Here is a 14,273-nt window from a genome sequence, read left to right as displayed (position 1 = left end):
CGCAGGCATCGGTGGCCAGTGGGCAAAGACCAGTGCCCAGGATAGTAGCTGGTCCTGGCACCCAAGAAACCAAACCGCCTGCCTGCAGGTTGGACTTTTACCCTGTGCCAGGCGGGGCATCAGTACATCCCAGGATGAAGAACAGCAAGCTCCGGGATAGGAGCCCAGGCTGGCCTTGGAAGGTGAGTGTGTGTGCAGGTGTGTACACATTTGTGTGTGTGTGTGTGTGTGTGTGTGCGCGCGTGCTTGTGTATTGGTGCAGGTGGAGGTTCTATTCACTGAAGTACAGAGTGGTCAGACAGCTTCTGTCAAATGGGCCTATGGCCCTGTCCCGACGCCGGCCACACCTAAACACTATCCATGCTGTCTGCCTGTTCTTTCTCTAAGTCAGACTCAGACAGCTTTACTGGGATTGCTCTTCTTCCCGCAGCCCCAGAGCCTGCACCTCTGGCCTGTGCACTCTCTCCTCCCGCCCAACACCTCAGGCCCCACGCCCCCGGCCTCCCTGCCCTGGGCCGCCTGGCAGGCAGCCGCCACATCCGTCTTTCCCACACAGCAGTTCACCGCGTGTGTCAGACTTGCCAGGGCCAGCCGTGAACTCATCACCAAGGTCCACCCCGCCCACCCCGTGGCCTGGCGATGGGAATCGCCCCACTGTGCACCCAGCAGAGCCTCTGAGCCCGTCTGACCCTTTCCTCCCCAGGCCCTGCCACTGCCCTTCCACTCTGGTCCACAGCTCCCATCCCCCGAGGCCACTGCGTCCTGGTCCCTAACCCAGATTCCTGGTGGTCTCCTGATGGGAGGCTCTCCCTCCAACCAGCCCCCAGGCCTCCTTCATTACTTGTCCTAATGCCCAGCTCTGACCAGCACATTCCTCTTGGCAGCCCACTCTGGCTCCTGCTGCTCACTGAATAGGGTCCGTGGTCACCATCTGCACTCTTTGCCCAGCACTGTCTGGGGGTTTCTTTTCCTGTCCCCCACCTGGTAATGCTGGCAACCACAGAAGAAGTGCCTGGCCCAGGATGGCCAATCAGAACACTTGGTTCCTCACCCAGGCTCCGGGCCAGTCGGCCACACAAAGGGGTGTGTCTCATCCTGGGCATCTCACTCCACGTCCAGGAACCCCCAGGCCAACAGAGCAGGGAACGGGACATGTACCCACTCAGACTGTCCTGGCAGGGCCTGCTCATCTCTTTGGGGGAACACATTATGCAGACCCTGGACAACTCTGAGCTCACACACACACACACACACACACACCCCGTTCCACTGGCTCCAGAAAGTGTGCTCTGGGCAGGACAGCTGGGCTAGGGCTCCGTTTTGGAGGCACATCTCTCCCAAAATTCCTAGGGGTGTAATGGCCTATCCCAGGAGACTCAGGTCCAACCAAGGAATTCTGGGGTCGTTAGACCTCTCTGGCTACGCCCATGGGCTAGGCCAATGCCTCCCAGCCCAGCCCATGCCAGCCTCTCCTAGAAGAACGGGCCCCTCGGCTGCAGGCACAAGGCAGACCATCAGGGGGCCGAGACCTCTCCCCTGCTCCATCCTGACTCTGCACAGAAGCAGCAGGTCTTCTGGTGCCAAAACAGGAGCCGTTTTATGGTAGAAAGACTGAGATTTGTGTCCACTTGCTCCACACGTAGCCCCGGAGGACCCGGAGCCACAGTACCTGTCGCTGTTCCATCCAAAGTTCTATCCTGAGGGCCCCTGTCTCCTCTCCATCAGCCCTGAACATTCCTGGGAACCCCAGCTGCACCTCACCCGACGCAGGCCTGGTGGGCAGGGGACATACCAGGGCCCCCTCGAGGGCGAACACGGCTGCAGGCCCCGTCTTCTCCAGCGGCTCCATGCGGCGGCGCCAGCGGCGGCGGCGGAAGGCGTCCGTCTTGCGGTACTCCATGTGGAACTTCCAGCCGAAGAGGGAGGCGTACTCCCAGCCCTCGCCCTGGGCCTCGGCCTGCCGATGCTGCGAGGGGAGGACAGGGCCGGCTCAGAGGCCGCTGGGGGCCCGCAGGGAGTGCTGGGCTCAGCTCCAGCGGCACCCTTCCTGCCCTCCGCAATTCCCCTCCCACCTCCCACCAGCACCCTCTCGATGGGAAAACCTGGGAGGGCTGCCTGGAGGGGGGGACCCTCTGTGCAGCTTCTGCAGTGACAAGAACCCTGGGTCAGAACACCAGGAGGGGAAGATACTCCTACACCCAAGAAAGGAAGGTAGACTGAAGTAGGGATGACTGAGCTTCAGGTTTGTTTGTTTTTGTTTGTTTGTTTCTGGGCGGATTTCCTGAATCCAAGATTGTCTTGTCACTTCCTTTCTCTTCTTCACCTCCCAGCTTATAAAATGGACGGGGGTCCACCGTGCAGAGGCAAAATGGAGACCTCAGTTCCCAGCCCCAGCTCTTCTTCCCCTGACGCTGGGCCTCGGTCAGCCATGGAGGGACCCCCGCTCTCCCCTTTACTGACATGGAGGGGGGCCTGGAAACCCCTTCCCCTCCGGCTCCCAATAAGGGGCGGCCTGTGGCTGCCCCAGGTCTGGGCCATGAGCTCAGTGACCAGAGCCTGTCCTAGGGGCCAGCGTCAGCCCTGTCTAGGAGGGACACTGGTGGGGAGGGAGGGAGGGAGGGAGGCACACTGCCTGGCGAGCCTGCACCTCTGTCCCCGGGGCCCCTTCACAGAGAGGGAAGTCTGTCTCCTTCACGGCACCACGTGAAGCTTGTTGCCCAAGAGCCTTGCCTTCCCCTGGGCCCCATGGCATCTGTCTCTAGCTTCCCTGTGCCCGAAGGGAGGAAGGGACATGGGTCCTGCCAAAAGCTACTCCTGCGCTGGGGAGACCCGGTTCTTGGGGTACAGTTCCATGTGTGCTTGGGAGGGAAGGACACAGACCAGAGGCCGGGGGAGGCGGTCTCTGAGGCTGTGCAGACAGGGGCATCTGTGGGACTCAGGAGCAGGTGTGTGCATACGCAGAGTGAGCACTGGGTGCGACACTGTGTGTGCTAGGTGTGGGATGTGCCTGTGCTGACTGTGATCTGTGTGTGTGTGTGTGGGAGGGGGTGTGATATTACATGTGTTAGGTGTAATATTGTGATCTGTGTGTGTGCTGCTTATGCTCTGTGGGTTTCTGTGTTTGTGCTGGGTGTGATGTGTGCATGTGCTGAATGTGATCCGTGAGCATCTCGAGTGAGCTCGTGTGCCTTATACATGCATGTCCTTTGTACACCCGGGTGTGTTTGTTCCCAGCTTGCCTTCCCGCACCGAGACCTCCCTCCCACCCACCACCCACTGGGCTCACCTTCTTCAGCGCCTCCATCTGGCTAAGGTCCCGCCTGCGCAGGCGGACCCAGCGCCGCCGCCGATGCGTGTAGTACATCTTCTCGGCAGGGACCCAGTGCCTCGGCTTCCGGTCCGGGGGGATGGTGATACTGTACTCCCAGCCTGGGGGAGGGGCACCCATCACTCACGGCCCAGCCACTCTCCGTCTCTCCAGAGCTCTCTCTTCACTGGGGCCATGCTCACAGATTCACTAGCGGCCACTGACTCCCAGCCTGTAGCTTGCAGGGAGGGCTAACCCAGAAAGTCCCCAGGCCAAGGCGCCCTGCTCTCAGCTGCCCCCATCAGCACCTTGTGAGCTCGCCAGGGTGGGCGGGGCTCACCGGGTTCCACGTGCCACCCACCTTGCTCGTCAACGGCCCGATTGAGGTCCGTGGACCACTCCTCATCTTCCCACTTCCAGCCCAGCGGGCACTCGATGTCCTCCTTGGGAAGCACCTTCTCCCCGTTCTGGGCAACAAGGGACAGGCAAGCATGAGGGTTTGATCAGGGAGGCTGGAAAGACGCCCCAGGTGTGACTCTGGTAGAGTCCTACTCAAGCCGGACCTCACACTGTCCCTCTGGTAACCAGAGCACAGAGGCTGGGGACGTGGGAGCAAGAGAGAAAAGGTCCCACCCTCCTCTGGATTGCAGGTCCCTCTCCGGCCCCCATTTACAGGATCCAAGAAAGCAGAACCCACCTGCCTGGAGCACCCCCTTACCACGTCCGTGTAGTTGTCACTCATGTAGATCCACTGGCCTCCAGGGAGCCGGGTCTGGTTCTCAAACACCTCCTCCACGAAGCTCAGGTGGCCCGCATCGGTGTCATAGAGCAGGCTGTGGGCGGGGGACAGTCAGCGCCCCCACCCCCATCCACCCACAGCCTCCAGCAGAGCAGCCCAGGCCTGGGCCCGCCTTCCTGCATCCGCCTCACCCCAACCCACAATCAGACAGGCAGAGGGGAGAGAGTGAGGAGGGGTCAGGATCATGGGGGGAAAGAGAAAGAAGACCAGGGAGACCAGAGACACTCAAGGGCAGAAGAAGACATAGCCCCCAAGGACAAAAGAAAGGAAAGGAAAGACCCACTGAAGACACTACGCCTGGGGGTAGTGAAACTCAACAGGTAACTATAGCGATGGGAAGTGTCATCACGCTGTAGGCTTACTATTTGACTACGTAACTGTCATACAAACTACACTTCAATGTTTTTAACGTTTAAAAGAAACAGATGCTGAATGTCAACCAAGCTGGAAAAGAGGGGGAAAGAGACAGCAGTGTCCGTGAGAAGGATGGCGCTGTTCTGAGGAACACCGAGGAAGATCGGGCCTCGGCATGAGGAGGAGGCGGCGTTCTGTGGTGTCTGGGAGGAAAGGCTGCAGCCAACAGGAGCAAAGTCAGATGCAAAGGCGATGGAGGCCAATGCTGATTTAATAAAGAGCCTTCCGGTTGTTAGAGGCCTTCCAGAGAGGAGCGCTGCCTAGCGAGCTCCAGTTCTGGGGAGCTCGAGGGGAGGTCCCTACGGCCAGGGCAGAGGTGGGGGGAGTAGGCAGAGGAATGAAAAAGGCCTTTCAGAAAAAAAGGTTGAGGCGGAGAGGTCCCCAAGCCCTCCCTACCCACAACTCACGTCTTCTCTGGACACACGAACCAATCCCCAGCCCAGGCCCAGCCGGCCGAGGGGCGGAAGCTGTCCTTGGGGAGCTTGATCTTGCCCGTGACATCAGAAAACTTGGGGTAGGTAAGGCCCGTCGTGCCCCAGTTCCCCACCAGGGCCAGCTTGGTCTGGTTCTCATACTGGAGAGCAAGCAATAGAGAAGTGAGTGGGGTCTGGTGGCAGCTTAGGGGGTGAGGGAGCGTGGGGAGGGTTGCGGGCACTCACAGTTTCAGCGAAGACGGAGAGCTTGCCCTCGGCAAACTGGTTGAACTCCTTCTCATCCACAGAGAGCCCGAACCAGAGCTTCACCCGTATCTGCACTGGCATCCGGACTCTGGGCACATCCTCCATTGGATACTGGGCACCAGAGAAGAACAGAAACCCAACTAGTGGGGCCCTTGGGAGTGGGCATACCAGTAGGTGTGTACCCTTTCGAAGGACTTATCAGAATTTCTTGGAAGAGATGTGTGTGATTATCAAATGCCTTCTCCTCACCTGCTAAGATGCTTTCCCATCAAAGCTTCCCCCCACCTACATGCTCTCTACAAAGACCAGCACCCCCCATTCTCTCCTCTCCTGCCACATCCTCCTTTCTGTACCATCCAATGGAATGTGCTTTTACAATGTTAATGACTTCTATCCACATGGCCCATTATGGTAGACACTAGCCCAGTGGTTGGCAAACTCAGTCAACAGAGCCAAATACCAACAGCACAATGATTAAAATTTCTTTTGAGAGCCGAAAACCGACTTCTGCGCACGGGCCATGAAGTTTCAATCGCACTGTACGTGCGCACCCACACATGGTATTTTGTGGAAGAGACACATTCAAGGGGCCAAAGAGCCAAATGTGGCTCGAGAGCCGAGGTTTGCCAACCACTGCACTAGCCCATGTGGCAACTGACCAGTTAAACTGAAGCTAGCGTGAATGAAGAACTAAATTTTTAGTTTTATTTCATTTATGTAATTTTCACCCAAGGATATGTGTTTTTATTGCTTTGAGAGAAAGGGAAAGAGAACGAGAGACAGAGAGAAGAGCGTCGATGTGAGAGACTCAGGAATCAAACCCACAACCCAGGTATGTGCCCTGACTGGGAATTGAACCCACAACCTTTTAGTGTCTGGGGCAATGCTCCAACCAACTGAGCCAGCCAGCCAGGGCTTATTTCCTCTTAATTAATTTAGATTTAAACAGCACATATGGCCACCATATTGGAGAATGCAGTTCTAGGCCGTCTCTAAAGGAGATAGGATGACCCAGGTCTAGAAGGTGAAGAGGTTCAAGCCCCTCCCTTCGTTTTCAGTTGGGTTTGTTTGTTTGTTTGTTTTTCAGGGGTTTCTTGGCCGGATGTGAGTGTATCATCTGATAACTCTACCCTTTCAAGATCTTATCAGCCTTGTTAACCACTATTCGTTGGTCTCTTTAGCCTGAACCTTTCAGAAGCTCTGCCAAAATGGGATAACCACCATGTCCCAACACAGGAGATGTATTCTCGCCAACTCCTTCACCGTTGGATTGAAATCAGGGTCAGATATGGCCTGAGGAACAGAAGTGCCTCCCCCTTAGAGAAACACATCACAGTGTCCCTCAGAGGAAGTAACGCTCAGTGCGCTGGGCTTCATGTCCCTGAGCCTGGAGCAGTAACTCCTCTGACAGGGAGCAGAAAGAGACAAGAAAGTCATTTGTGTGGGTGGAGAAGAGGAAGAGAGGCCGGGGTAAGAGGTCTCCCCGATGGAGGAGGCCTGGGTGCTGGAGACGGAGCCCGGCCAGGTCAGAGGCTGGGGAAGGGGCGCCAGGCAATGACGCTCTCACCCTTCCCCCAGCCTCTCTGCTTCTGGTTCGTCCTCAATGAAGCCTGGAGGAGCCCGTGACCCCACGTGGCAGCCCCTTGGAAACCTCCCCGTGACTGTTCTCTTCAGCTGTCCTCTCCCTGGGGTGGTTAGCAGCCTTTTCCCCTCCAAACCACCAGCCCCAGGGAGATGGCAGGAATGCCTGACCCCCCCTTCCCCCTCCACCCCCAGCCTCCCCCCTGCCCTCCCCCCAGACGGGGCCAGCCTGCCGGACCCAAAATAGCAACAGCAAATAAAGAAATGTCTAGTTTGGGGCTCCTCTCCCTCTCTGCTGGTGCTCATTTTTTCCAACTTTGGTTTAAGTTAAGAAACACCAATGTTTTCTTGGTCTCTGCTCGCTGCCAACATTTTTGTAGAGCTTGCTCAGGAGCTACTGGCAGGGCTCATAAACTCAGTGGGGAAGACTTCGAGAAACAATTCTATATCTTTTTTTTTTTTTTTTCCCCTCTGCTTGGAACCAGGGAAATTTTTCAGTTTGCATTTCCCCGAGGCTGCGGGGCCGAGAGGTCAGAGCCTGGAGCATGTCCGCCAGGCGCCCTCCTCCCGCAACCCTGCCTCCACTGCAGCCAGACAGCCTTCCCTGGGCAGCCCCACTCAGATGCGGCAGCTCCTTGACTTCCTGTCCCTCCTGTCCTACCAGGCAAGGAGCTGGCTCGGGTAAGAGCAAAGACAGCAAGGGGAACGTGCCCTGGGTGGCCAGTGAGCAGGTGGGAGGGGAGGCCCGCCGCATCCCACCCTCTTTCCGGGCAAAACTGCCTCTCATCTGAGGTATCAGTTCCCCACGTGCAGACAGACATCTGCTCATCCCTGACTGTGGGGCGACCTCCACTCATGGTGCTCACGGAGCCTCCTCTCCCCAGGAGCCAGGGAGCTCCCAAGGAAAAGGGGAGAGGAGGGGAGGGGAGAGAAACTAGCATTCACTGACCACCGAGTTCCAGGAAGACCCATGACCTGGGCCACCTAATTCCGTTCTCAAAGCCTATGAAGCAGGCAGCCTGGCCTTCCTTTACAGGCCAGCGGTTCAGAGAGCCCAGGAAGTCCGTCTGAGGCCACACAGAATCCCAGCCAGCCCCGCCACCTGGCCACTCCCACTGGGCCTCGGAAACCTGTCCTCCCCACCCACCCCAGGCCAGGACAAGAATGACTGGCCAATACAGGAAGGAGCTGACCAACCACCACTCAGAGGTGTGAGGCTAAGCGTAGCCAACAGTGACTTGGAGGAGGTGAGGTGGGGGTGGGTCCCGGTGTGCTGGGAGGAGGCAAGGGGCAGGGGCAGGTGAAAGCTGGGTGGTGTATAATGCCAGCAGGGCCATCTGGAACCAATAGGAAATGAGAAGGGGTTCGCCGGCTCCCCAAGGCCACCCCTCCTCTCGCAGGGCAGCTCGATGACAGCCATCCCAACAGGGACCCGCCCCTTTCGCCGGGGCAGCCATGGCACGGGGAGGAATTTCCCCAAATTATGTCCTGACCACCAGGCCACAGGACCCAGAGCAAAGCAGCCTTGGCTCTGTGTCCCCACATTAACCCAGAGAGAGGATAGAGGGTCCCCGTGTTCCCACTCACTTCCCTGTCACCAAGGCTAGTCAGGTCAGTCCCCTGGGAGAAGATGGAGAGGGAGCAAGGATGGGTGCTTAGAGGAGGAGACAGAAAGGGAGCGGGGATGGGGTGAGTCTGGGGGGCAGGATACTTGCTCCCAGCTCGCTGGTGGGGCAGAACCATGGGCACACTGGTGCCCAGACACCAGCCTTCCCACAGGGCGGGACTCGACCCTCCCTGTGCCATGGCTGCTCTGAGGCTCCTCTGAGGCTCCTCTGAGGCTCCAGCTGGTGGGGAAGACACTCAGGCAGGGATGGAGGAGGGTCCGTGTCAGGGCCCTTAGAGGCTGGAGGGCAAGCACAGCCTCAGGGGCCGGCTCCGCTCTCCCTGCTCACTCTCTGGACCAAGCACCTGGGGTCTAGGGTGATAGATCCTCCCTTCCTCCAGTTGATAGACAGACGTAAACCTCACCTGCAGCCAGACATTCCTGAGCACTGAACTACCAATCAGCACCTGCCAAATACCCTAAGCCCCGGATTCCTAAGTCCCCAGGTCCCTAATCATAGGCCTTACATGAAACCACCAATCAGTTTGTGCGAGTGCCCTAAGCCCCGTCCCCTTTTTCTCCCTTTAAAAAGGGCATGGACCCTGGCCCTCACTCTCTTCCACTCTCTCTCTCTCTGGAAGCCGCCGGCAGTGGTACTCTTCTCTTCAATAAAGCCTGTGTCCTGCCATCCCGGTCTCCGGCCCTCTCTGTTTCATCTTTTATAGGGAACCCTGTGAGAGGGAGCCAGAGGGACGGAGGGGGTTTTACCTAACGCCCTCTGCCCTTTCCAAGAGTAGAGTCCTGGGACTCGGAGGCAGAGAGAGAACGGAAGGGGAAGGGGAAGAGGACAGGGACAGGCCTCGGGCGGAGACCATGTGGCCATCCCGGGAGGAGAAGGAGCCCACCTTCAGGAAGATGGTCTGCAGCTTCCCACAGTTCCTGCCGCAGTAGCGGGCGCCCCGGCGGGAGAAGAGCACCTCGCGGACCGGCACCCGCTGGTACGCCACGCGCTTGTCTCCCTGCAGCATCCAGATCACGATGTCGGGCAGGCTGTTCTGGGGCTGAGAGAAGGCGGCCGTCAGGATGGGGACGTGACCCGCCCGGGCCCGCACCCCACAGCCATTCCACCATGAGCCGACCCCCCTGGCTCAGGGGCCGCCCAGGTCTCTCCCCCCGCCTCCACCCCTCAGATGCCCGCCCCTGCCACCCCTGTGGCCTCTCAGGTTCAGCTGGGCACCTCTGATGTCAGCAGCCACGAGCCCCCAGAACAGGGGACCGCCCCAGGCTCACACCAGGAGCCGGCCAAAAACCACGGAGCTGAGTTCACGTTTCCTGGGAGAAGACGCTCCTGCCTGGAGCCCAGAGCTTATGTCCTTCGATTCCCCACGCCCACCCCACCTCCACGCACTGGTGGATGGGTGCTCCTGGCACAGACATAGGTGAAGGAGTTCATCTGACCCGAAAGAAGATGACATTACACCTAAGACAGCCGCCTCCTTCCTCACCCCCTTCCTCACCATCCCCCTCCTCACGCCCAGAGCAGCAGCGAATCCAGAGCAGGGGCCCTGGGAGCGGACTCTCGCTGGGCCTAGGGGAGTGGGCTCTGAAGATGGGGACTAGCTAAGAACAGAGCTGCCAGGCCCCTGGGCCGCGTGGAGCCCCTGGCAGTGAGGGGGAGGTGGCTGGTGGAGTACGGTGCCTCTATACCAGGGTTGGTGAGCAAAGTGCAGCGGGAGGAGGCTGGGTCTGCCTCTGACCAGGCCTCCGACTCCCGCGGCCCTTGCTCGGCATTTCACAGGCCTCACTCACGTCCTCCCCGCGGCAGCCCAGGAGGCCGAGAGGGGCAGCCGTGTGCCCGGTGAGGAAATCCAGGCTCCACGAGGCTGGGAGCTGGGTTTATCTGACTCCAAAAACGTGTTGCTAACTGTAATACGGGGGATTCTCAAAGTGTGGTCCCCAGAGCGGAAATGCAAATGCCCAGGCTCGGTCCAGATCAGGGGTCTTCAAACTACGGCCCTCGGGCCACATGCGGCCCGCAGAGGAGTCTGATCCTGCCCGCCAGGTTTTTTGGGCAGTGAGCGCAGCCGAGGTGTTACAGTAGGAATTAGTAGTTCATATAGTCCGGCCCTCCAGCTCTCTGAGGGACCGTGATCTGGCCCCCACTTTAAAAAGTTTGAGGACCTCTGGTCCAGATATGTGGGGTGGGGGAGGGGAGAGGGGGGCTGTGACCTGTTAGAATGAGCCCCTCCGGGGATTCCGATGCGCACTCACATCTGAGAAAGACTCTCTCTGGGCTCCCGTACATCAATGGCACCTGTTGGACCTGAACGTCTGCAGCCCTGCCCCAGCCTCTGCTGCGTTCGGCGGTCGGTCTGGGCCACCATTCGGGGAGGCATGCCTTGACCAGCCCGGGAAGATGGTCCGTGGCCACTGGGCGGGGTCGGCCTGTGGCTGGGCAACACGCGTTCCCCATGTCGTCGGCCAACGACCGAGATCTCGCCCTGCTCGGGCACTGACTCTCGGGGGCCCACGTTCCAGGTCGCCTTCCCCTCCTGAGTCCCCTGGGCCTCCCTCCCCCTCAGCAACCTGCTCCTCCAGGAGCCCCTTCACAGGGCCTGCCCTTCCCTGCTCGCTCCTGGGAGATCCTTCCTACCGTCACCATCGCCTCCCTGGGGGCCACACTTGGCTCTGGTCAGAGTGGCCAGCAGCTGGTCTGCCTCGGATACGAGTGGACCTTCGTCCTCATTCTAGACAAATCAGGGTCCTGTCTGGGCGCCCGGGGAACCGGGTGGGTGCATCTGACCTGAAGGGGGTGGTGCGGGTGGGGGAAGGTGCCCCTGAGGACAAACTGGAGCCTCTTCTCTCTGATTAGGTGTGACAAGGCTCTGAGTGACGGCACAGGCAGCCTCCCCAGGCCTGGGCTCAGGGGCACCCACGGGGGCAGAAATGCAGGGCGCTGGCGGGGAGAAGGAGTTGGGTCCTGGGAAAGCAGGCCCAGCACTGGACCTAGAGCCAGACGCCCTGGGGTTTGGCCCCGGCTCTGCCTCTGAAACCCTTTGTCGGTATTTCTCCTCCACATGCGGGGGCATGGATGGAGCACCTACGACACACCAGGCGCTGTGCTGGGCCCCACAGTACCCAGTGTCCCGTTGCTGGCTCTCTCCTCCTTCCACAAATGGGGCCATGGAGGCTCAGAGAGGGTAAGGCACTGGCTCAAGGTCACTCCACAACGGAGCCAGGGTTGGATCGTGGTCCAGACGGCCCCACGTCCCTCCCCATGCTGATGCTCCAGGCAGGAAGGGAGGTGCCGCGCAGGGTTAGCTACCTCCTCCGCCAGGGTCCGGAGACGCAGGAGCCAGTCCTCAGCCTGCTCCAAGGTAGCGGGGAGCTCGTAGTGGCCGAGCTTCAGGTCCAAGGCCGCCTCGGTGATCTGGCTCAGGTGCCGGGTGCGCAGCTTGTACAGGTACTGGTCCAGGTAGGTGGCAGAGGGCCTCTCGTGGACATTGCCCAGGGGCTGGCTGAGGGGGACAAATGGGGGGGGGGGGTACCTGATGAGCAGGAGCCTGGTGCATACCCAGGTCCAGGCATGCACATGCATGAACACACATGGTATAAGCACAGGCCCCCACAACAAGCCTCACACCCTTAACCCGGCTGCTGGGCACTGTCTGCAGCCTGACCCACCTGCACAGTCATCTCTGAGCAACCTGCTCCGTCCTCACCTTCCCCAACCAACTGGCCCACGTCCCACTGTTCTGAAGCCCTGGGGCGGGGGGGAGGGGGGGGTTGGAACATTGGGGTCCCTCCCTGCCCGCTGCATCCTCCTACAGCAGAGGCCTGAGCGCTAGGCTGCCCTTGGCTGAAACGAATCCATTCTGCTGTGCGCTCACTTTCTTCAAGAAGGAAATTTATGGATCCCTGACAAGCCACTGCAGACGCTGTGGGGAGGCCGGCGGCCAGCAATACAGATGTGTCGGCTTGGGGCAGCCCCACAGCACCCCTCCCAGGGCCCTCTGTTTAGGAAGCCTTCGGAGAGGGGGGCTGGGGCGGGGGGGGGAGCAAACCGTCCCAGAAACACAGCCCTAGGTCCTACGTGGGGGTTTGGATTTAAACTCCATCCTGTTTGGAGGCAACTAACTCTGACCACCCCCCCCCCCCCGCCCCACCTACCCACCCATCCCACTGGGCTCCCGATCGTCCTCCCTCTGGCTCCTCCTCACCATGCCGACCCTCCAAGGTCAGTCAGTACACGCACAGGGCCCTGCAGGACGCGGTGGGGAGTGGGGAGCTAGCGGGACCCCTCTAGATGATCCCCTCTTGAGCGCATGGGGGGGCTGCCCCACCTCCGCTGAGCCCTTGACTCCCAAACAGGACATCAGTCAAACCCACTCAGCCAGTTCTGCTCCCACTGCCGCGTGCAGCCTCTACACACCCCCACCCTCCCACCCCATGCTCCCCTCCCAGCAGCGTCTCGACTCCGGCTCCCGGCTGATTTATTTTTCTGCCAATTTCCCCGAGCTATGCAGAACCAATTACCGCCGGAGCGCAGCGGCACCGCCGCCGCCAGATACACCGCTCTGGCAGGCCCTCGGCGCACTACATTTTTCCTGTTATTTTTTTTAATTGAATTTTTTAGGGTGGGGGGGAGCGGTACGCAAACTCCATCTCAGGAAACTTAAGCCCCGGGACCTGTCTCAGGTCACGTACTGCACACCCCGTGGTAATATAATATTTACTGCCCCGAGGGTGCCTCGGATGGGGCTGCCCCAGGCCGGGAGAGGGACGGCCGCCATCCCTCCAGCCCCGGCCCCTGGAACGTGGCGGAGGGGCATGCTCGGTGGGTAAGGGGGGATGGGGGGGGCCTGGGCCGGAGTCCTGCCTGGGAAGGAGGCCTGAGAGGGCCCGAAGGCGGGGGCAGGCGGGTCTGGAGTGGGATAGGGATTGCTGAGGCAGCCAGGGTGATTTATGCTCCCAGCCCACGCAGGGAGCGGGGAGGGACTGCCACACGGACCACCAAAGGGAGATTTTCACGGAGGCCACCAGCCCAGCCAAGACTCCCCGAGAAACAGCCGGGACCCGGGGCTGCCCCTGACAGGAGCCGCCTCAGACCTGTCCTGCCCCAGAAAAGCCCGAGGCAGAGGGTGTGGAAAGCAGGGGAGGCCTGAGAGAGGAGCCTGGAGGACACTGTACCCCCAACCCCAGGCAGCTTGCTGTGGCCAAGCCTGCTGACTTGAAAATGGTAGGCAGGCCGAAACCGGTTTGGCTCAGTGGATAGACTGTCAGTCTGTGGACTGAAAGGTCCCAGGTTCGATTCCGGTCAAGGGCATGTACCTTGGTTGCGGGCACATCCCCAGTAGGAAGTGTGCAGGAGGCAGCTGATCGATATTTCTCTCTCATCAATGTTTATAACTCTCTATCCCTCTCTCTTCCTCTCTGTAAAAAAAAAAAACAAACAAACAAAAAAAACACAAAATATATTTAGAATAATAATAATAATAATAATAAAAAGAAAGAAAATGGTAGGAAGGTGCAGGGCAGGCTGACAACAGCTGAGCTGCTCCCACGTCGCTGCCTGCCCCTGCCCCTGCCCCTGCCCCTGCCCTGAGTGGTGCTGCCAGGGAGGCAGCAGGGTCCAGCCTGAAAGATGAACTGGCCACAGGGCCATTCATTTCACTCCTCAGGAGCAGCAGCCCTGCTGGTCCTGGCTGAGCCCCGCCCTGCCTCAGGGAGCCTCCCCTGAGCAGCCTCGGAGGCAGGAGCACTGCCTGGAGGAAGTGGCCCCTAGTGCACCTGTCAGGCCCAAAAGAGCAGGAAGGGTGTTCCAGCAGAAGGAGCAGTATATGCACAAGACGAAACCTCGGAGGCAGGAGGGAGCACGGGCAGGGG

General features: G+C 59.6%; 1 protein-coding gene across 21 annotated transcripts in view; it reads right to left on the bottom strand.

Moving 5' to 3' along the window:
- DYSF (dysferlin) overlaps positions 1 to 14,273 on the bottom strand; it is a 192,137-nt gene that overhangs the window by 87,791 nt on the left and 90,073 nt on the right. For all 21 annotated transcript variants that reach the window (XM_084901152.1, XM_084901143.1, XM_084901159.1 and 18 more), the window contains 8 exons: positions 11,713 to 11,905; positions 9,293 to 9,448; positions 5,180 to 5,311; positions 4,928 to 5,094; positions 4,026 to 4,140; positions 3,669 to 3,774; positions 3,287 to 3,429; positions 1,793 to 1,966 (listed from right to left, as the gene is read on the bottom strand). In XM_084901152.1, the coding sequence (XP_084757278.1) occupies positions 1,793 to 1,966; positions 3,287 to 3,429; positions 3,669 to 3,774; positions 4,026 to 4,140; positions 4,928 to 5,094; positions 5,180 to 5,311; positions 9,293 to 9,448; positions 11,713 to 11,905 (1,186 nt within the window). The remainder of the gene's footprint in view (positions 1 to 1,792; positions 1,967 to 3,286; positions 3,430 to 3,668; positions 3,775 to 4,025; positions 4,141 to 4,927; positions 5,095 to 5,179; positions 5,312 to 9,292; positions 9,449 to 11,712; positions 11,906 to 14,273) is intronic.

Source organism: Pipistrellus hanaki (genome assembly GCF_964339955.1).
Source record: "Pipistrellus hanaki genome assembly, chromosome: 12".
NCBI classification, from domain to species: Eukaryota; Metazoa; Chordata; class Mammalia; order Chiroptera; family Vespertilionidae; genus Pipistrellus; species Pipistrellus hanaki.
Note: the sequence above shows the minus strand (reverse complement) of the source record. Positions and strands in the feature narration are given on the sequence as shown.